The sequence below is a fragment of the Orcinus orca genome, chromosome 2, assembly GCF_937001465.1.
Source record: "Orcinus orca chromosome 2, mOrcOrc1.1, whole genome shotgun sequence".
Lineage (NCBI taxonomy): Eukaryota > Metazoa > Chordata > Mammalia > Artiodactyla > Delphinidae > Orcinus > Orcinus orca.
In genome coordinates, this window is record NC_064560.1 from 151,462,372 (window position 1) to 151,480,317 (window position 17,946).

At 33.3% G+C, this 17,946-nt stretch overlaps 1 protein-coding gene across 3 annotated transcripts in view; it reads right to left on the bottom strand.

Annotated features, from left to right (window-relative positions):
- SOS2 (SOS Ras/Rho guanine nucleotide exchange factor 2) overlaps window positions 1-17,946 on the bottom strand; it is a 99,843-nt gene that overhangs the window by 22,256 nt on the left and 59,641 nt on the right. For 2 of the 3 annotated variants that reach the window (XM_004270035.3, XM_049706298.1), the window contains 6 exons: window positions 12,354-12,481; window positions 11,195-11,850; window positions 11,017-11,098; window positions 9,492-9,614; window positions 5,159-5,262; window positions 3,107-3,329 (listed from right to left, as the gene is read on the bottom strand). In XM_004270035.3, coding sequence (XP_004270083.1) covers window positions 3,107-3,329; window positions 5,159-5,262; window positions 9,492-9,614; window positions 11,017-11,098; window positions 11,195-11,850; window positions 12,354-12,481 — 1,316 coding nt within the window. The remainder of the gene's footprint in view (window positions 1-3,106; window positions 3,330-5,158; window positions 5,263-9,491; window positions 9,615-11,016; window positions 11,099-11,194; window positions 11,851-12,353; window positions 12,482-17,946) is intronic. The other variant, XM_049706299.1, reaches the window with a different exon arrangement.

Here is a 17,946-nt window from a genome sequence, read left to right on the forward strand (position 1 = left end):
AAAATGTGGATAAAAAGGGAACTCTCCATTACTGATGTGCAAGTAAAATTTGATACTTTTGTAAAATAATTTGGCAGTATCTCATAATACTGAAAATATACATACTAGATCACCCAGCAATTGTACACCTAGGTATACATTCTAGATACACCAGTTTATAAGAAAACATTTTTAAGAATGTTCAGTCAAGCATTGTTTCCAAGAGTGAAAAATCCCAAACAACCTAAAGGCTCCTCATCAAGAGACTGGATAAACTGTGGAGTATTCATACAATGGAATACAATATAGCAATTAAAATAAGCAAACTAGAGCTATACTCAGCAACAAATGCTAGAATCAATTTAAGTAAAAAACAAGTCACGGAATGATATATCAGTATAAACAACCTTAAAATGTGCAAAATAATGCTACATATTGTTTATGAATGTGTGTATGTGTATAAATTATACAGACATACATAGGAATAGTAAATATCAAATACAAGATAGTGGTTATCCTTTAGAAGAAAGAAGAGAAATGGGATTAGACAGAATTACACAAAGGGTTTCAATTTTATTTGTAATGCTTTTGTTGCTGATGCACCCGCATTGTATTATCTTCTATATTTTTTTAATACCTGAAATACTTAATAAAAAATCAGATGGAAGAGCAGATTAAATCACTGTATACAGTGATTCAGGATTACATAATTTTTAAAAAATTGACCATTGGCATTGCCATCACTGTCCTACAGACTTGGCTATTATAATAATTAAAAAGTTCAGTAGATTTGAGTGTAAATGGGTACTCTGAACAGTCTTGGAAGTAAGTTTTCTTAAGTGGTTCTATTATTTCACCAGAAATTAGTTTACAAAGAGTGTCAGTATTTTACATATGGTACCCTTCTTCCATAATACACATATCACTTAACAAAGGTATTTCTATGTTCTGAAAGTAGGTCCACATAGAGCTAAGTGCTCCCTTATTCCTGATGTCCATTCATGTGACACTATAAGGAAAAACCTGATTCTGTACTATTTGCTTTATCTAAGGAATAAGTCCCTTCATTCCCACCTATCACAAATCCCACAGTAAAGAAGCAACTTAAGTGCCCATCAACAGATGAATGGATAAAGAATTTGTGAGACACACACACACACACAAATATTACTCAGCCATAAAAAAGAATGAAATTCTGCCATTTACAACAACATGGATGAACCTAGAGGATATTATGCTAAGTGAAAGAAGTCAGACAAAGAAAGACAAATACTGTATGTTATCACTTATATATGGAATCTAAAAATATAACAAACAAATGAATATAACAAACAAACAGACTCAGATATAGAGAACAAACTAGTGGTTACCAGTAGGGAGAGAGAAGGGGGAGGGGCAAAATAGGGGGAGGGAATTAAGAGGTAACAAAGTACTATGTATAAAATAAATAAACTACAAAGATATTTAGCACAGGTAATACAGCCAATATTTTATAGTAACTTTAAATAAAATAGCCACAAAAATATTGAATCACTATAGTGTACACCTGAAACTAATATAATATTGTGTATCAACTATACTTCAATTTAAAAAACTGTGTTTTCCTACAAAAAAAATCCTACAATATCAACAAAAACCACCTGAACTCCAAATTACTTAAAATATAACATGACACTCTGAATGAGATGGTAACAAACTCTGATGGGTGTGCTAAATTCTGAACAGCACAGTCAGGGCAAATCAGAAACCCAACTCTAAAGAAGGTGAAGTTTTATATCTGGTGCTTTCCCACATTCTCCATTTACACTAAACTTTATATATTCTTGCTTTTCCCTGTGTAATCCCAGTTTTAAAAAAAAAAATGGCTGCTAATCAGGATAACTTCTTAAGGGTGTTTGTATTTTAAAATCGGCTTCTGAATGCAGAAAAGTTTTTGATGGAATGATAGTGGTAGGGGTTTATTTTCTGGATGGGGCTGGCACGTGGCGACTACCTGTAAGGCCTGTACTCTGTTTTTTTGGTGTTTTTTTTTTTGCAACGCCTCTACTCTTCACAGGAGCCTGGGTTGTAAATGAAAGAAGAAAGCTTAAATTATGAGGTAGGAGATAGGACAGAAAGAGGCTAATGTACTGGGAAGGACAGTGGTTTTAAAAAAAATGACAGAGGAATAAGTTGATAAAGCAAGTTGAAAAGAGAAAAAACTGTGGTTAGGAAGGTATGAGATGTGTGAGTTAGTAATTCTGGAATAAAATTTGGAGTGATGACAAGATTCAGAATATGACCATAGGAAATGTCTGATTTGGAGTAAAGAATGGCATTGGAAGTGATAAAGCCATGAAGCTAAAAGATTAGGTTGTAAATGAGTGATCTGTGTGGATACAGAGGCAGGAACTGCTTTATATATAAAGACAAATGATGGGATACAGCTAAAAATAGTCAAGCATATTTCTAGTGATCCTTATAAACAAAAGAAAATGGCTCAGAAGTTTTAAGTATGGTTCATCATCACACTACTTCAAAAATATACTTTTCTTTAAAGTGAATATTGACCTCAAATACCTAAAGTATTTGAGACTCCTTAAAAGAAGTGAAGAAATCTTTACTCTTCTAAGAATTTTGTTACTCATTTGCCTTGCAAACCTAACCCAGTCAAGCCCCACATTACAATTTTGATTACATATTGAAAAAAACCTTTTGATTACATATTTGAAAAAAAAAGAAGAAAGCTTATCTCACTCAATATTCTATTTACTTAGCTGCCCAGAGCCTAGCATCCACACTGTCTTAACGGAACCAACTCAAACTAAAGCCATGAGAAAGTATTAGGAATAGGAGCTGGGTGACTGTCTATAAAGTGGTTGCTATTGTACTGCATTAGTCTTCTCTCTGCCACTCCTCTTGTGAAGGATTGCTAGGACCTAATCTAGGCCTGAAGAGCAATAATTTATGACTTTCACCTGCAGAACAGACTATAGTTAAAAACTGTCCTATGCACTTTCTTCCCAGCTCACAAGAATAGATGAAGTATTTTTAAGCACACATGAATAATTTTCAAAATGTTCTGAAAATAGATGGAACTGTTCAAAGTTTTTGAAAACAGAGCAGCGAATTAATGTTAATTGTCTACCTGTAGAGATCAGATTCCAAAAGTGTCAGCTGACGTGCAATTTCTATTGGATGAAGTGTCATGAGATCAAACGTTTCAAACTGTCCTGGTCTGCTGATATGCCATTCAATTGGTGGAGGTGGACTTTCAAAGGTAATATTATGGCTTATTCCATTTGCCTGAGCTTGTTTCTTCCTCTTGATGATCTTAGCAATTGACTCTACCCATTTCTTCATAGCTTTCCCTAGAAAAAGAACACAAACAAAAATGTCCTTTACTTGACAGATATAACTGCAAATCTTCGTATAATCTGTAACTTTCATGCACCTTCATGAAACCCCACTCATGTCCGCCCTCTACTCCTTATGTTATTTCAAAGCAAATCTAAGATATCATATAATTTCATTCATATTTAAGTATTATCTAAAAGTTAAAAACTTTAAAATAACCATAATACCATTATCACGTATAAAAATGACAATATCTTCTTAATATCATCAAATATCTAGTTAGTATTCACATTTCCCTGATCATCTCATGTTTTATTACAGTTAGTTTGTATGAAATAGGATCTGAACAAGATCTACATATTGCATTGAGTCAGTATGTGTCAAGTCTCCTTTCATCTACAGGTTCCCCTTTCATCTCTCATTTTTGCTTGCAATTTATTTGTTGAAATTCAATCACTTGTGGAGTTTTCCAAGTCTGAATTTTGCCAATTCCATCTCTGTGGTATCATTTGCCATGTTTCTCTGTCCCTGTATCTTCTGTAAATCAACACATACAGATTTGATCTGGTCCAGGATAAACTTTCGACATGAATACTTGCAAGACTATTTCTGATAAGAGGCATATAATGTCTCTCTTTTTATGTTACTAGGAGTTGAGAAATGGTAATATTCTCATTCTATCATTCCTTCTTCACTTATTAGTTGCAATGCTTCTTTAAAAACTTTCCCTCATCAACTATTTAGTTATCTTGAGGTATAACTTGTATAGGAAAGGCCTTTAAACAAAATCATTTACTTGCTTTCTTCTAATATGTGTGTGTATTTTCGAAGCTTCTTAGATCACATATACTCTAGTGTCTTCATTAAGAACATTAAGTTAAAAATTAACTTAGTACTATAAACAATTTTAAAGCACACATGATAAAAATGTGTTTTAAACATCTCAAAACTGAAACAAAGGAATCACATTCTCTATTTAAAGTAAAATTTGCCTTGAAGAACAAGCAGGAGATGAAAGAAGCTAGACTTAATTATGGTATTCTTAATTAATGCCTTATACTATCAGAGAAAACATGAATTTTCTTGATTCAACAGCATACATTTGATATGTACATTTGTTTAATATTCACCACCTAGAGTTTCATTTCATGGGCTGTGTTCTGAAACTTCAGGTAGGAAACTCCTATCTTTCAGGTGTCAAAAATACACCAAAAACTTTTCCAGGGGAAGTAAATATTATTTAAGAATCTGTTAACCATTCAAAACTGAAGAATAAGACTAAGGAGGAGAAGAAAACAAATTAAATTACACAAACATTTAATTATTTAAAGGAATGGCAACCATGAAATGAGATAACATTAAAGGGCTTAAATTTACTAAAGAGGACTTCTGACTTCTTAAAAAAAAAAAGATTCTCCTAGGGCTTCCCTGGTGGCGCAGTGGTTGAGAGTCCGCCTGCCGATGCAGGGGGCGTGGGTTCGTGCCCCGGTCTGGGAAGATCCCACGTACCGCGGAGCGGCTGGGCCCGTGAGCCACGGCCGCTGGGCCTGCGCGTCCGGAGCCTGTGCCCCGCAACGGGAGAGGCCGCAGAAGTGAGAGGCCCGCGTACCGCAAAAAAAAAAAAAAAAAAAAGATTCTCCTAAAAAACTTCAAAAGGCAAGATTTTAACACTTCAGGTGGTTCTAAACACATGTGAGCTCCTTAGAATCTATAAAAATTATTCCAAATGTTATTTCTGCCTTTTAAAAATGAAAAATAGTTTAGCTTCTTAAATTGAAAGTCATAAATTAAAAAAAAAACTCATATGAGACAGAAGATCCAATCAAATCTTCAAATAATATACCTCTTACACTTGAAATGAAGGATTCTAGTCTTTCAAGCAACTCCAAGTCTCTTTCAAAGTCATAAAAATGGTGTTCAACCCAGTGCCGAAACACATTTAAGATCCTGACAAAATGAAAAGAAACACATTTTAGTAAAACCCAAGCATTCAATTATACTTCTTTCACTTCTCTAATGCCATGGTGATACTTCTACATACTAGGGCCAATGTAACACTCAAAAGAGTCTCTAATTTCTATTTAACTAATACCTTAAGTGCTTCAGTAATATGAACTGTTTATTATTCAAAAATTATACTTTAAAAAATTTATAAGCATAAAAATCGTGGCTTCTATACTTATCCATTTATATTCTGGAAAAGTACTTTTTCTTTATTTATATGTAGAAAATTCATACTCTGTCCAATACAAAAGCAACTTTTAAGTTCTTCAATTATATTTTCCACATAAAATGGAAAACCAACTAAGATGTAGTGTATCTGGTTCTAAATTCAAGTGCTATCATCAAATTTCTATGTAATTTACAGGTAGGTTCACATTCTTTTATTTCAAAAGACAAAAATATTTCTGACAGAGAGCTATTTTGTTTTACAGTACCTCAAAAATAATTACTTACAGAGATTTAAGTAATAGAGATTTAAGCAATCTATACAAATAAAACATTCCATTCTCCATCACGAAGATACAGATACTGTATATTAATTACATTAGCATTTTTCCTTCATTATTTCAATGAATATTTCTAGTTTATCTTCCCACCCACCACCCACCGCAGCAACTGTCAGACAGTAGTTTTTTTCCCAGACTAAGAAACTATTTTAAATTACTAATGGTATCTGTAATAAAACAACCTTAAGTGCCTGGTTGGCTCAGTGGCTTAGCGAGTGTTTCAAATGATCACAAAATTGATAGCTTCTAGGCTAACACTAGTTTTCAAATAACTCTGCTTCCATCCTTTCTACTTCCTAGTTTCTACAGAATCCAATGTAATTTAAAAATTATTATCATGTAAAAGAAAAAAAAATCTCATCACTAGATTTCACCAAAATTAAGAAAAGTTAAGATAATCCAAAGACGGGGAGAAAATATGTGTAAAACATTTATCTGACAAAAGACCGGCATCCAATCCTACTCAATACACTACTACAACTCCATAATGAAAAGACAACTCAATAAAAAATAGGCAGAAGATTTTAATAGAGTCTTGACCAGATAAATACGAATAGCCAATAACAGACAATAAAAAGTTCTCAACATTGCATCATTGAAAAGATACTAGTTAAAATCATAAAGAGATATCATCACTATACCCCACCTGTTTGGCTAAGGTATGAACACTGACATCACTAAATACTGGTAAGGATAAGGAACAACTGGAACTCTCATAAATTGTTGGTGAGAGTATAATATTGTACAATTACTTTGGGAAAAGATTTGGCAGTTTCTTTTAAAATTAAGCACACACCTACCCTATGACCCAGTCTCCCACTTTGAATTATTTACAAAAGATATATGAAAAAACATGTTCACGAAAGACTTATAAACTTCATAGCAGCTTTAATCATAATAATCAAAAACTGAAAGAACCCAGGTATCCTTCAGTGGGAAAGTGAATAAAAAAATTGTGGTATATTCATATAATAGAATACCACCTCAGCAATAAAATAGAACACTGATATAAGCAACAACATGCTCAAAAGCATGTTGAGTGAAAGAAGTCAGACACAAAAGAGTATATAATACACAAATCCATTTACATGAAAGTATAAAACAGGTAAAAGTAATCTATATAGGAAATTGAAAGCTGCTTTGGGCAATGAGAACAAAAATTGATTAGAATGGGCATTAGGGAACTTTGCCGGGTGAAAGTAACATCTTATACACCTTGACAGGAGTGTGGATTATAGAGATGTATTTGTTAAAAATTCGAAGTACACTTAAGATGTGTGTGTTTCATTATATACACATTTTACAACAACAGAATAAACAAATACTGAACTGTTAATTATATACAAACTGAAGTATTTAAAGAGAAATGTACTTTGAAATATGTCCCCCAAATTAGATGATTAATGGACCAAGAGAAGGATGATAAATCCATAGATCTGTGATAAAGTAAGGATAGTAAACTGCTAACAGTAGATCTAGGTGGTAGAGTCCTAGGTGGTACAGCTCACTGTAAAATTCTTTCACCTTTGCGTTATGTAAAAATTTTGTAATACAATGTTGGAAAAAGTTACTATCATTATAAAAATTACTATTATTGCTAAAAATCCTTAATGCTCATAGGCCAAGTTTAATAACTTGGCATGGATTTCAAGGCCACTGACAACTCCGCCCATTCCATGTAGTTAATCTCATCTACTACTACCTGCAATACAATTCATTCCTCTTGAGTCATTTTCCTTACCTATTTCCTCTGCACACTACCCTCATTTCTGCCTTCCTGCATTTGTTCATACTATTTCTCACGACTCTGAATACCAACAATCACCTTTCTGCCTATCTATCTAAATCCTACATATCCTTTGGGAGCAATTTCAGATTTTACCTCTTCCAAAATGCTTTCCCTAATTTTCCTGAAATTTTATGAGGCTGTATCTTTCTAAGCCACTTAAACACTTGACATTTAAAGTAGAATAATATACAACTGTTTCATGTATCCCTTTTCCCCAATAAAACTGTAATATCACAGTGGCAAAGAGGATATTCTATGCTCTGTTTTTTTGTTTGGCAGCGCAGCGCAGCATGCAGGATCTTAGTTCCCAAACCAGGGATCGAACCTGTGCCCCCTGTGATGGTAGCATGGAGTCTTAACCACTGCACCACCAGGGAAGTTCCTCTATGCTATTTCTGTATTCACTATAGTTACAAGTACAGGACTGAGAACACAGAAAATGCTTAGAAATAAATACTTAAAGAACATATATGACTGAGAGTCTAATATTACATTCTGCTCTAATATAGCAACCTCATAAATGTGTGCCTCATGTCAAGGGGCTTAATTTGAGTGTGGATTAGTACAAATGCATCACAGCTAGTAGAAAAAAGTTAATTACTTCTTTATGGTTCAGGGGTAAATAAGCTCATCTTCTTAGGCAAAGAATGACATATTAAAAGTTTTGGCTGACAGACATATAGTTGGGAGCACTATCATTCCTCTAAAACTGCATTTATTTGTGGCAATCATCCTGAAAAATAAGCAGTTAATATACTCAGTTTCAAAATGTCAATTTATTCATTAATATTAATCAAGGAAACTTAACATTTACAGGGAAAAAATATTTAGATCATATACAATTAATAAGATATCTCAGTTTTCCCATGGAAAAAGGTAGATAATACTTTGGTTTTCACTTGGACTATAAATAAGCCTAATCAAAGGAGCTTCCAATTTTCAATGCTCAGTCAGTGAACACTGAAACAAACAAACAAGCACTGGTTTACAAAGTCAGATATGGATCCTCCCCTGTCACTCCCTTCATATGACCTATCTCAAACTACTTTATCCTGTTAAGTTTCAATTTTCTCTTAAACAAAGTGGAAATAGTAATTGTGTTGTGAGGATGAGATAAAAAAGATAAAGCACTTAGGCACACAGAGTAACCTAACAACCAGCAGATGTTATTATCAGATACATTTTTAGAAATTATTAAACCGATAACCAATAAGGACCTACTGTATAGCACAGGGAACTATACTCACTATCTTGTAATAACCTATAATAGAAAAGAATCTAAAAAAGAAAAAAAAATATATATATAAAACTGAATCACTTTGCTGTACACCTGAAACTAACACAAGATTGTAAATCAACTATATTTCAGTAAAAATTTTTTTAAAAAGAAAAAGCATGAAAAAAATAAATTATTGAAATGACACTTTTTAGATAAGTAACAAATGTCTATGTATCTTGTGGGAAAAGAGTGAGGAAAGAACTAGAACTTTCATAAATATTATAAATGGTAAAAAAGCCCAGAATTACTAAATGATCACAATGAGACAACGAAAACAAAAAGGGGGAGGGGGGATTGACAATAGGCAAATGAAATTTTCATATGAAATTTTATAATTTTTATTTATTAGGTACCCTGATCTGCAAGCATAACATATCACATGCTAGAGATATCTGATGCATATAACACAGTATATTTTAATAATTAAATTTCTTCAGGGAATTAAGAGTAGCTGCACATAAAAAGAACTTTGGAAGTTTAATTTAAACTGCTATGAAATTAATAATACCTACATCTGAATTAAGAGGTAAAAACTTTTGTGCTAACTATGTATTGAAAATTGAATGGCACATAAAAAAATATAATATTCAGGCCAAACCTAAGTTGTACTGGTTGGACATATTCCTTGCGAAACCTTTTAAGGTCTGCACTGATTGGCTGCTCGCCTTTCTCTACTGCCAATTTATCTGCTTCAGTAGGTTCTGGCTCTGGAATTTCAAATCTAAGAAGAAAAGCAAAATGAGAGAAATTTTTTGTTGTTCATACAGAAATGAGAAAGATTTCAAATACAGCAGAAAAAATATTTTAACTAACCAACCTTCTTTACTACCATTTATGTGAAAAGTGCAATTACTGATAAACTTCTCTTGAAGTATTACATACTACAAAAAACTGCCCTTTGTCTATAGTACTAAATACTTATATTCTTACTTTTATCAAAAAAAGTTTAATAACTAGCATTGACCAACATACGAAAGGTCAGTGGAAAAGATCCAAGAAAAGAATCTATGAAGAGTATGACCTCTTTAAAGAACATAACAGAGATACCTTATCTAATAATCTGTCCTTAATATTTAATTTATTAAAATGAAAGTAAATTTCCTAAAATAAGTGAACATAAATCCAAAGAGAAGTCCCACTCTGAATTTTAAATATTATTTAAAAAACATAACTAAGTGGATAAGGTAAAAAAATCAAAGTTAAAAAAAAAAAACCTTCCCCAACCATAGGAAATATAGCTAAAATATGTCTAACACGTGCTTTCCTTATTTTGGACATGGAAAGGCAGCTAAGTAAATCTTCATAGCACATTATACTAACTCAGTCTGCTATACTTAGTTTCATGGAACAACATAATGATAGAGGTCCAGATAAAATTCTGGTAGTTAAGTTTGAAAATGTAAAACAAAAATTATTTTGAAGTCCATATACTATCATTCAACCTATAAAGCATTTAAAGTACCACTAACATACTCAGTAAAAAAAAGTCAATCCAAAACTTAATTTTAAAAAATTAATCATAATAAAGGAAATTTTAATTTTTTTAGGTCTAATAATGATACTGTATTATGGTTTTAATAAGGACACTTATCTTTTAGAAATACAAAATGGGAATATTTACAGATGAAATATGTTGCCAAGGATTTACTTCAAAATAATCCTGGAATTAGGGTGTTCAAGTCAGTATGGAAACAGATGAAACATGAGTTGATAATTATTGAAGTTGGATGATTGATAAATGGGGCTTATTATATTCTACTTACTCGTTTATGTTTTAAAATTTTCCACGGTAAAAAGTTTGTTTCAGAAGTAAAAAGTCTCTTTCAAGGAAGTCTTGTTTTATTGAATAGAAAAAATTTCATTAAAATTCATAGTTTTTTTATCCTGTAAAAATGGGTCTTTCTGATTACCACTATAAATATTGCTAAGATCTGAAAAGATCTGTTATAAACAGGGATTTCAGTAAGTATGCTGCTTGAAGAGAATAGTAATACTGCAAATTTAATGTCAAATAAATTATGTTCAAAAACTACCTGAGGACATACTAGATACCTAGCACTTTGCAAGGTACAAAACAGTTAACTTTAAAAAAAATTTAAATATAAATGAAATATTTTTCTTACCGTTCAATCAGTAAGCTTAGCAATTCCTGTGGTTTACAAAATGAACGATACGTAGTAAGAAAAGTGCGAACAAAATTGGGATCTGAAAAGATAGAGCATAAAACAGGTTGCATATTCAATTTATTCAGATTAATTAATTCAAAGTACCATATTTTGGAGGGGTTCCTTCCTTACATACCTGCATACATGTGATATGTTAACCTTTCAATTAATTTCACCACAGTTCCTCCTTTAATAATGGGGATTCCACTTCTACTTTGCAAGTTGTCTTCAAAAACAATGTTTTCCTCAGAGTCTTTTACCACAAAACGATACACTTCAGGACTCGGTAATCTAAGTGGTTGTTCATTTTCTTCCTTCAGTAATACTGAATCTAGCATTCGATCTAGAGTACTACGATAATGAAGAGAAATAAGTGCTGCCATCCAATTATTTTTCTCTTCAGCAGACTTAGCAGCAAATATTATGCTGTTTTCATCTTTGGATACTAATTCAAAAGCATGTTTGCACTCACAAGTATCTTCTTTATCACATATTTGTATTTTCCTCATGACAAATTTTTCTTTTAATCTGTATTCTGCACTACTGTATCCTGGAAGGCGTGACTGGCTATGATTGGGTTTGCAGCTAATCATTAAGCCATCAAAGAGAAAAATGTGCCGTTCGTGTTTAGCACCAATTCTTGTCAATGGGCCTTCCATAATAAATTCATTACAACACTGTCCAATATCTTTGCCTTCCCATCCATCTATGTTTTTCTGAATTTCATTCATTTTTTTAATAGCCAGGTGCTTGCTTCTTAATTGACGATTATAAAAAGGGCAAACAGGATCCCTAAAAAAACAGCAACAACAACAACAAAAAACCCAGATAAATTTAGCTTATTCAATGGTTAAGCAACCTTAATTGCCTTAGGTATGAACTACCTCAAATCAAGTGACAAAAATATTAAATAACTAAACACTAGATTTTGCACACAGCATTTACTCGCTTCTAACTTTGCCACTAAATAGTACATGCCTCAATTTCATTATTGTGAAAGAGAAACAGCAGAGGCTCTATATATCATTCTTAATGCCATAAGAATTAAAATGAAAATAACACTAAATTTCTTATATAAATGATACAAAAATTATTTAATGTATCTTTTAAAAATTTTATTAAATATATCTTAATGCCAATTTTAAAAGACTAAAGGACAAAAGAAAAATGTAAAACAAAACTATAACTTTCAAGAATGCAACTATCACTGTAAGTTACACTTCTTTAGAAAACCAGACATCAGGCGTAAGAGAAGTATTCCATAAGCATTCATATTTTCAAAAGTTTGGAATTACCCAGGTCGGCGTCTAGGTGAATACTGCTTGTAAATTCGGTCCATACTACCTTGGAGATTCATAAGAGCAGTAATAGCTTGGTTCAAACATTCTCTGTCTTCATGCTCTTCACTACATGCTTTCAATTGCTAAGAAAAACCAAAAAGAAAAATTAAACCTGCATTGGTCAATTCTTTCCCTTTCTCATAATTAGAGGAAGCAGCAACAAATATTATGAACTCTCAAAAGAATTTTAAATACACTTAATAAAAACAACTATAATTTTATATAATTATGTATATACCTCCTGATCCTTCAAACCAGCCCTCTTTCTACGTATGTAAATACAACACAGATATTACTACCATTACAATCAGGAAAAAAAAAAAAAAACAACTGTGATAACTATTTGGACATTTTCCAGATATATCAAAATAGTTTAAAACATGCAAAGCATGAAACTTACAAATTATTTTATTTATGAGTAACTATGAACAGAGAAAAACACGTATTACTCCACATTCTCTAATGACTAAATTCTTAAGTTTTAAAGATTTCTAAAAGCTTTCATGTCTTTGTTATACAACATAATCAAGTATGCTAACTTTAGCAATTCAATCTACCATAAACTTTCCTACAAACAGCATCACACAAAGATTCAACTGATATTTTTTACATCGTAAAATTCAACTATTCTAGTAAACATCAAGAAACCATGAAAGTTAATATCCTATCTTACTAATCTTAGAAATAAGATTTATAATTACAAATTGCGTTATTCATCCTAACAACTCTGGCTTTATTTCATTTAACCAAAAACTTCTCCCATAGCTCAGTCTCAAAATGGAAGAAAATTCATCTTATAATAAATAATTCAGATTGGATGATGCGCCAGTGTTTTTCTTTTCTTTTCTTTTCTTTTTTTTTTTTTTGCGGTACGCGGGCCTCTCACTGTTGTGGCCTCTCCCATTGCGGAGCACAGGCTCCGGACGCGCAGGCCCAGCGGCCATGGCTCACGGGCCCCGCCACTCCGCGGCATGCGGGATCCTCCCGGACCGGGCACGAACCCGTGTCCCCTGCATCGGCAGGCGGACTCTCAACCACTGCGCCACCAGGGAAGCCCGCGCCAGTGTTTTAATTTGTTTGACAGAAGAATTCAAAGTGGAGCATTATACAGAGATTATGCAGATACAAATTTATATGAGAATACATGAGAATATGGAAAAATCATGTGAGAATATGGAAAAATTACAATTGCTTCAGAAAACTTTAAAAAATTTAAGTGTATTTCATGATCTTAAACTACCTCACTAGAAATTTTATGACAAATTTTCCTTATATTCCAAGAACAATCTGAAAACCATTCAGCAATGGTTCCCTTTCCTCAGCAAGGAACTGAATGGATACTGTTTAAGTACTAGGTCCATTAACTTTCATTTATATGTCTAGAAATTATTCTCTAAAAAACAAAATTCTCTCTATATAGAGCACAGAGCCATCTGATATTTTTTAAGATACATATAAAATTCTTGCTATCAAAGATTTGCAATATAAATAATTTAAGTGACTACCATCGGAAGTAAAACCTTCATCCTCTAGATTTAAGAAACAGAAAATTTAAAAGGAAAAAGAGACAAAAAACCACAGGAAGTTTGAAAAATGATCTTCACTCAATCATTCTGACTTCTAAAGGTGAAAATTACTACCAAATCACTTATTTTGCTGTTTCAAAGATTTCTTACAAAAAGATTCTTTTCAGCTCCACTCTAAAATACTTCCCTAGTAAATACGGACACTGATGATATAAAATGCTTAATTATAGTTTTATTCTTATTGCTTTTGTTGATCCAAATTTCCAAATTATCACTAATGAGATTCTACCAAAATGAGAACTGCTTTTCAATTTACATGTATGAGGATACTAAATTTCTACTGTCTACTTGGTCTTAAGGCTGCTCAAACTCTTCCACATAAATGGCCTTGTCATTTCTAAATATCCATGAAGAATTACAGGCTGTCAAAGAGAAAAAAACCTTCAGGATGATTTCTTGGTGATACAAGTATACAAAACAATGGCTTTCTTTGGCGTAAATGTAGTCCAATAATTTGCTAAACATTTCTTGAATTTTTGGCAGTGAGATTCAACAAACAACAGATTAATGAATATCCAAGCTAATTCTCTATAGCTGTCTGAGAGAATGTATTCTTACAGTGACACGGAAGTTACCACACTGAACTGCCTTGCAAGTCATGCTCTTTCACACTGCTGTGGCCTTCTACCTATCTGCCTCTGCTCCTCCTTATCTACCTGGTGAATTCAGCCTCTATGATACAGTTCAAATGCCTCCTCCCTATGAAGCTCTTTCCTTTTTTCTCCCCCCTTAAGTTTTCTCTTTTGAAATAATATCAAATTTGTAGAAAAGCTATAAAAGTAATACAACTGCTGTATACTCGAGTCACCAGTTTTTGTTTTTTTAATAAATTTATTTGTTTATTTTTGGCTGCGTTGGGTCTTCTTTGCTGCACGCGGCCTTTCTCTAGTTGCGGCCAGCGGGGGCTACTCTTCCTTGCAGTGTGCGGGCTTTTCATTGTGGTGGCTTCTCTTGTTGAGGAGCACAGGCTCTAGGCGCGCGGGCTTCAGTAGTTGCAGCACGTGGGCTCAGTAGTTGTGGCTCGCGGGCTCTAGAGTGCAGGCTCAGTAGTTGTGGCGCATGGGCTTAGTTGCTCCACGGCATGTGGGATCTTCCCGGACCAGGGCTCAAACCCATGTCCCCTGCATTGGCAGGCAGATTCTTAACCACTGCACCACCAGAGAAGCCCTGAGTCACCAGTTTTTAACACTTTGCCACATAGGCTTCATCATTCTGTGTGTGAGTGTATGTGCATTTTCCCCCTGAACTATCTGAGAGTAGTTTGTGATACAGTCCTCTCAGTTCCTTGCTGAGGAAGGTGAACCATTGCTAAATGGTTCTGAGATTGGTTTTGAAATATCAGGAAAATTCAAATATATCACAAACTACTCTCAAATAGTGTTATTCCCCTTTACTCCTTTGCTATTTCAGCAATGTGTCTTAGAACAAAAATTCTTTTACAGTATAGTGATCAACTTCAGGAAATTTAACTTTAGTAATGTTCTGTAATCTAATTTACAGTGCATCCAATTTAGTTAATGTCCCAATCCTGTCCTTTAGTGCAATTCCCCCCCAATACAGGATGCAGTCAGTGTGTACTTAGCTATCACGTTTCTACTGTCTCTTTTAATCTGTAGTAGTTCCTCAGCATTTGCCTTTTATGGCTCCCCCAATTAAATAACACCAACACACCAGAATAGTAGGATAAACCTCTGCATACCCAACACTCATAAATTTTTTTCTAACTTTCCTAGACAGAGGTTAGTTACTCCTGACTCAGTAATCCCACAGAACTACTTCTATTACGCACTTATTATATTGCCATTATTTGTCTGATGTTCATCTTCTTTACTAAACCATGAACTCCTTAAAGCTTGGGGATATATTTTATTCATTTTTAGTACAGTACCCACACATGGTAAGCACCCAATAGGGTAATCAGAAAGAGTGACTGCTGTATAACTACTTATTATTTTGTTAAGTGTTCAGACAAATAACGACAATGAACATTTATTAAGTTCTTATTCTGTGCATGCTCTTTTATGCATTAGCTTATATAATGTCTGTTACAACTCTGTAAGATAGGTACTATTATTATACACATGTCACAGATGAAGAAACTGAGACACCCAAGATAAGTGGCAGAGTCTATATTCAAACCCAGGAACTTTGACTCCAGGGTCCAGGCTTTTTGCCATACTACTACACCGCCTCTCTCCAATGACACAAAACACAATTATGCAAAATACTGAACTATGACAAAATCTGGTGAACGCGAGTTAAAGGAGATCCCCTCTACCTTAAAAACAAACTGGGTAATTACACAGTTTAAGAAATAAAATGAAGTAAGTGTGCTTTGGAAAAGAGGTCAAAGGGAATAAATGCCCTTACAATATATGCTTAAGCTAAGTAAAGTGGAAGTGATCTTTCATTAATGTGTAGTACCTTATGAATTTGACTGAAGAATATATTCCTTGCTTAACCGATAATCATTATTCTCCTTAGTTGTGTATATGTGTACCCTGCACTTCACGTAAGTTTTTTGTTAACTCTTATGAGACTTCACTGAAATACTTACCATGCTTCTCCTGAATTTCTATAAAATGCTGTATCTGTTATAGACATGTGTGCCTAAAGCAAGGGAAATTATAATAAATTATGAATTTGTCTCAAATTCATTATGCTGGGAATTCAGTTTAGATGTGAAATATATGTGATCAATTCTCTTTTGATAGTAATAAACTTCTCTCTAGATTTTCATAAAAATAGAATTTTAGTAATTTGGTGGGAAATTCAGCTCATTAAAACCTATCACTTTTCTTTATGTGATCTTTTAAAATGTGTATTATCTTCCTTTAGATGTCCTTGAGTGATGTTTCAGTACTGAAAGAGTAAATATTATGCAGTAAAATATTCCTCATCGTTTTTTTCAAGAGTCCGAACATTTCTTCCAAATAGACATTATCTCAAGTTCTTGATGTTATAAATACATTTACACACACACAGGAATGCAAAGAAACTGACAGAGTAATTGTTACATAATGTTAACCATTAGCAAATTTAGATGAAGGGAGTTTACTATACCATTTTTGTAACTTTTTTCCTATGTTTTTCAAAGTAAAAGGTTAAAAAAAAGTATTACTAAAGAAGCAATTTCAATTGTCTCACTGAAATATTGGCTTACCTTTCCCAATGAACCTCACTGAAGTCATTAATAATAGGTCTTCCTGTTAAGCTTTAAACTAAATTAAGATGGATTAAGTTCTCGAGAGGCGAATTTTTATTCTTTCCATTACTAAATTTCCAGAGAATGACCAGAGTTAGAGAGTAAAAGAATGTTACTTAGCTTTGAATAAATCAATTCCTAAGTGAGAGTCAGTATGTTCTTAGTAACAGAAGGATAAACACAGATTTTTTTCTTAGAATATAAGAAGTGTATTATAAAGATACTTATAAATCAGGAAATGAATTTGTTATTTCTTCTTCCTCTTACATAAGGATTGAAATACATATTAAGGAAAAAATCTAAAATTTATCTGAGAAAAATAAAGAAAATGAAAGTAGTTTATGAGTAACCCCAGAGGGGTTTAAATTGGAAAAGGCCAAAAAAAGAAACCTATTACCTATAAAATGAACTTTAAAGTATTGCTATAAATAATAATAATCTAGGACTTCCCTGGTGGTGCAGTGGTTAAGAATCCACTGGGTTCGCGCCCTGGTCCAGGAAGATTCCACATGCTGGGGAGCAACTAAGCCCGTGAGCCACAACTACTGAAGCCTGCGCACTTAGAGCTGGTGCTCCGCAACAAGAGAAGCGACCGCGATGAGAAGGCCATGCACCGCAACGAAGAGTAGCCCCTGCTCGCTGCATCTAGAGAAAGCCTGTGCACAGCAACGAAGACCCAACACAGCCAAAAATAAATAAATAAAGCAAACAAACAAATAAATAAATAAGGATTTTAAAAAATAATAATAATCCAACA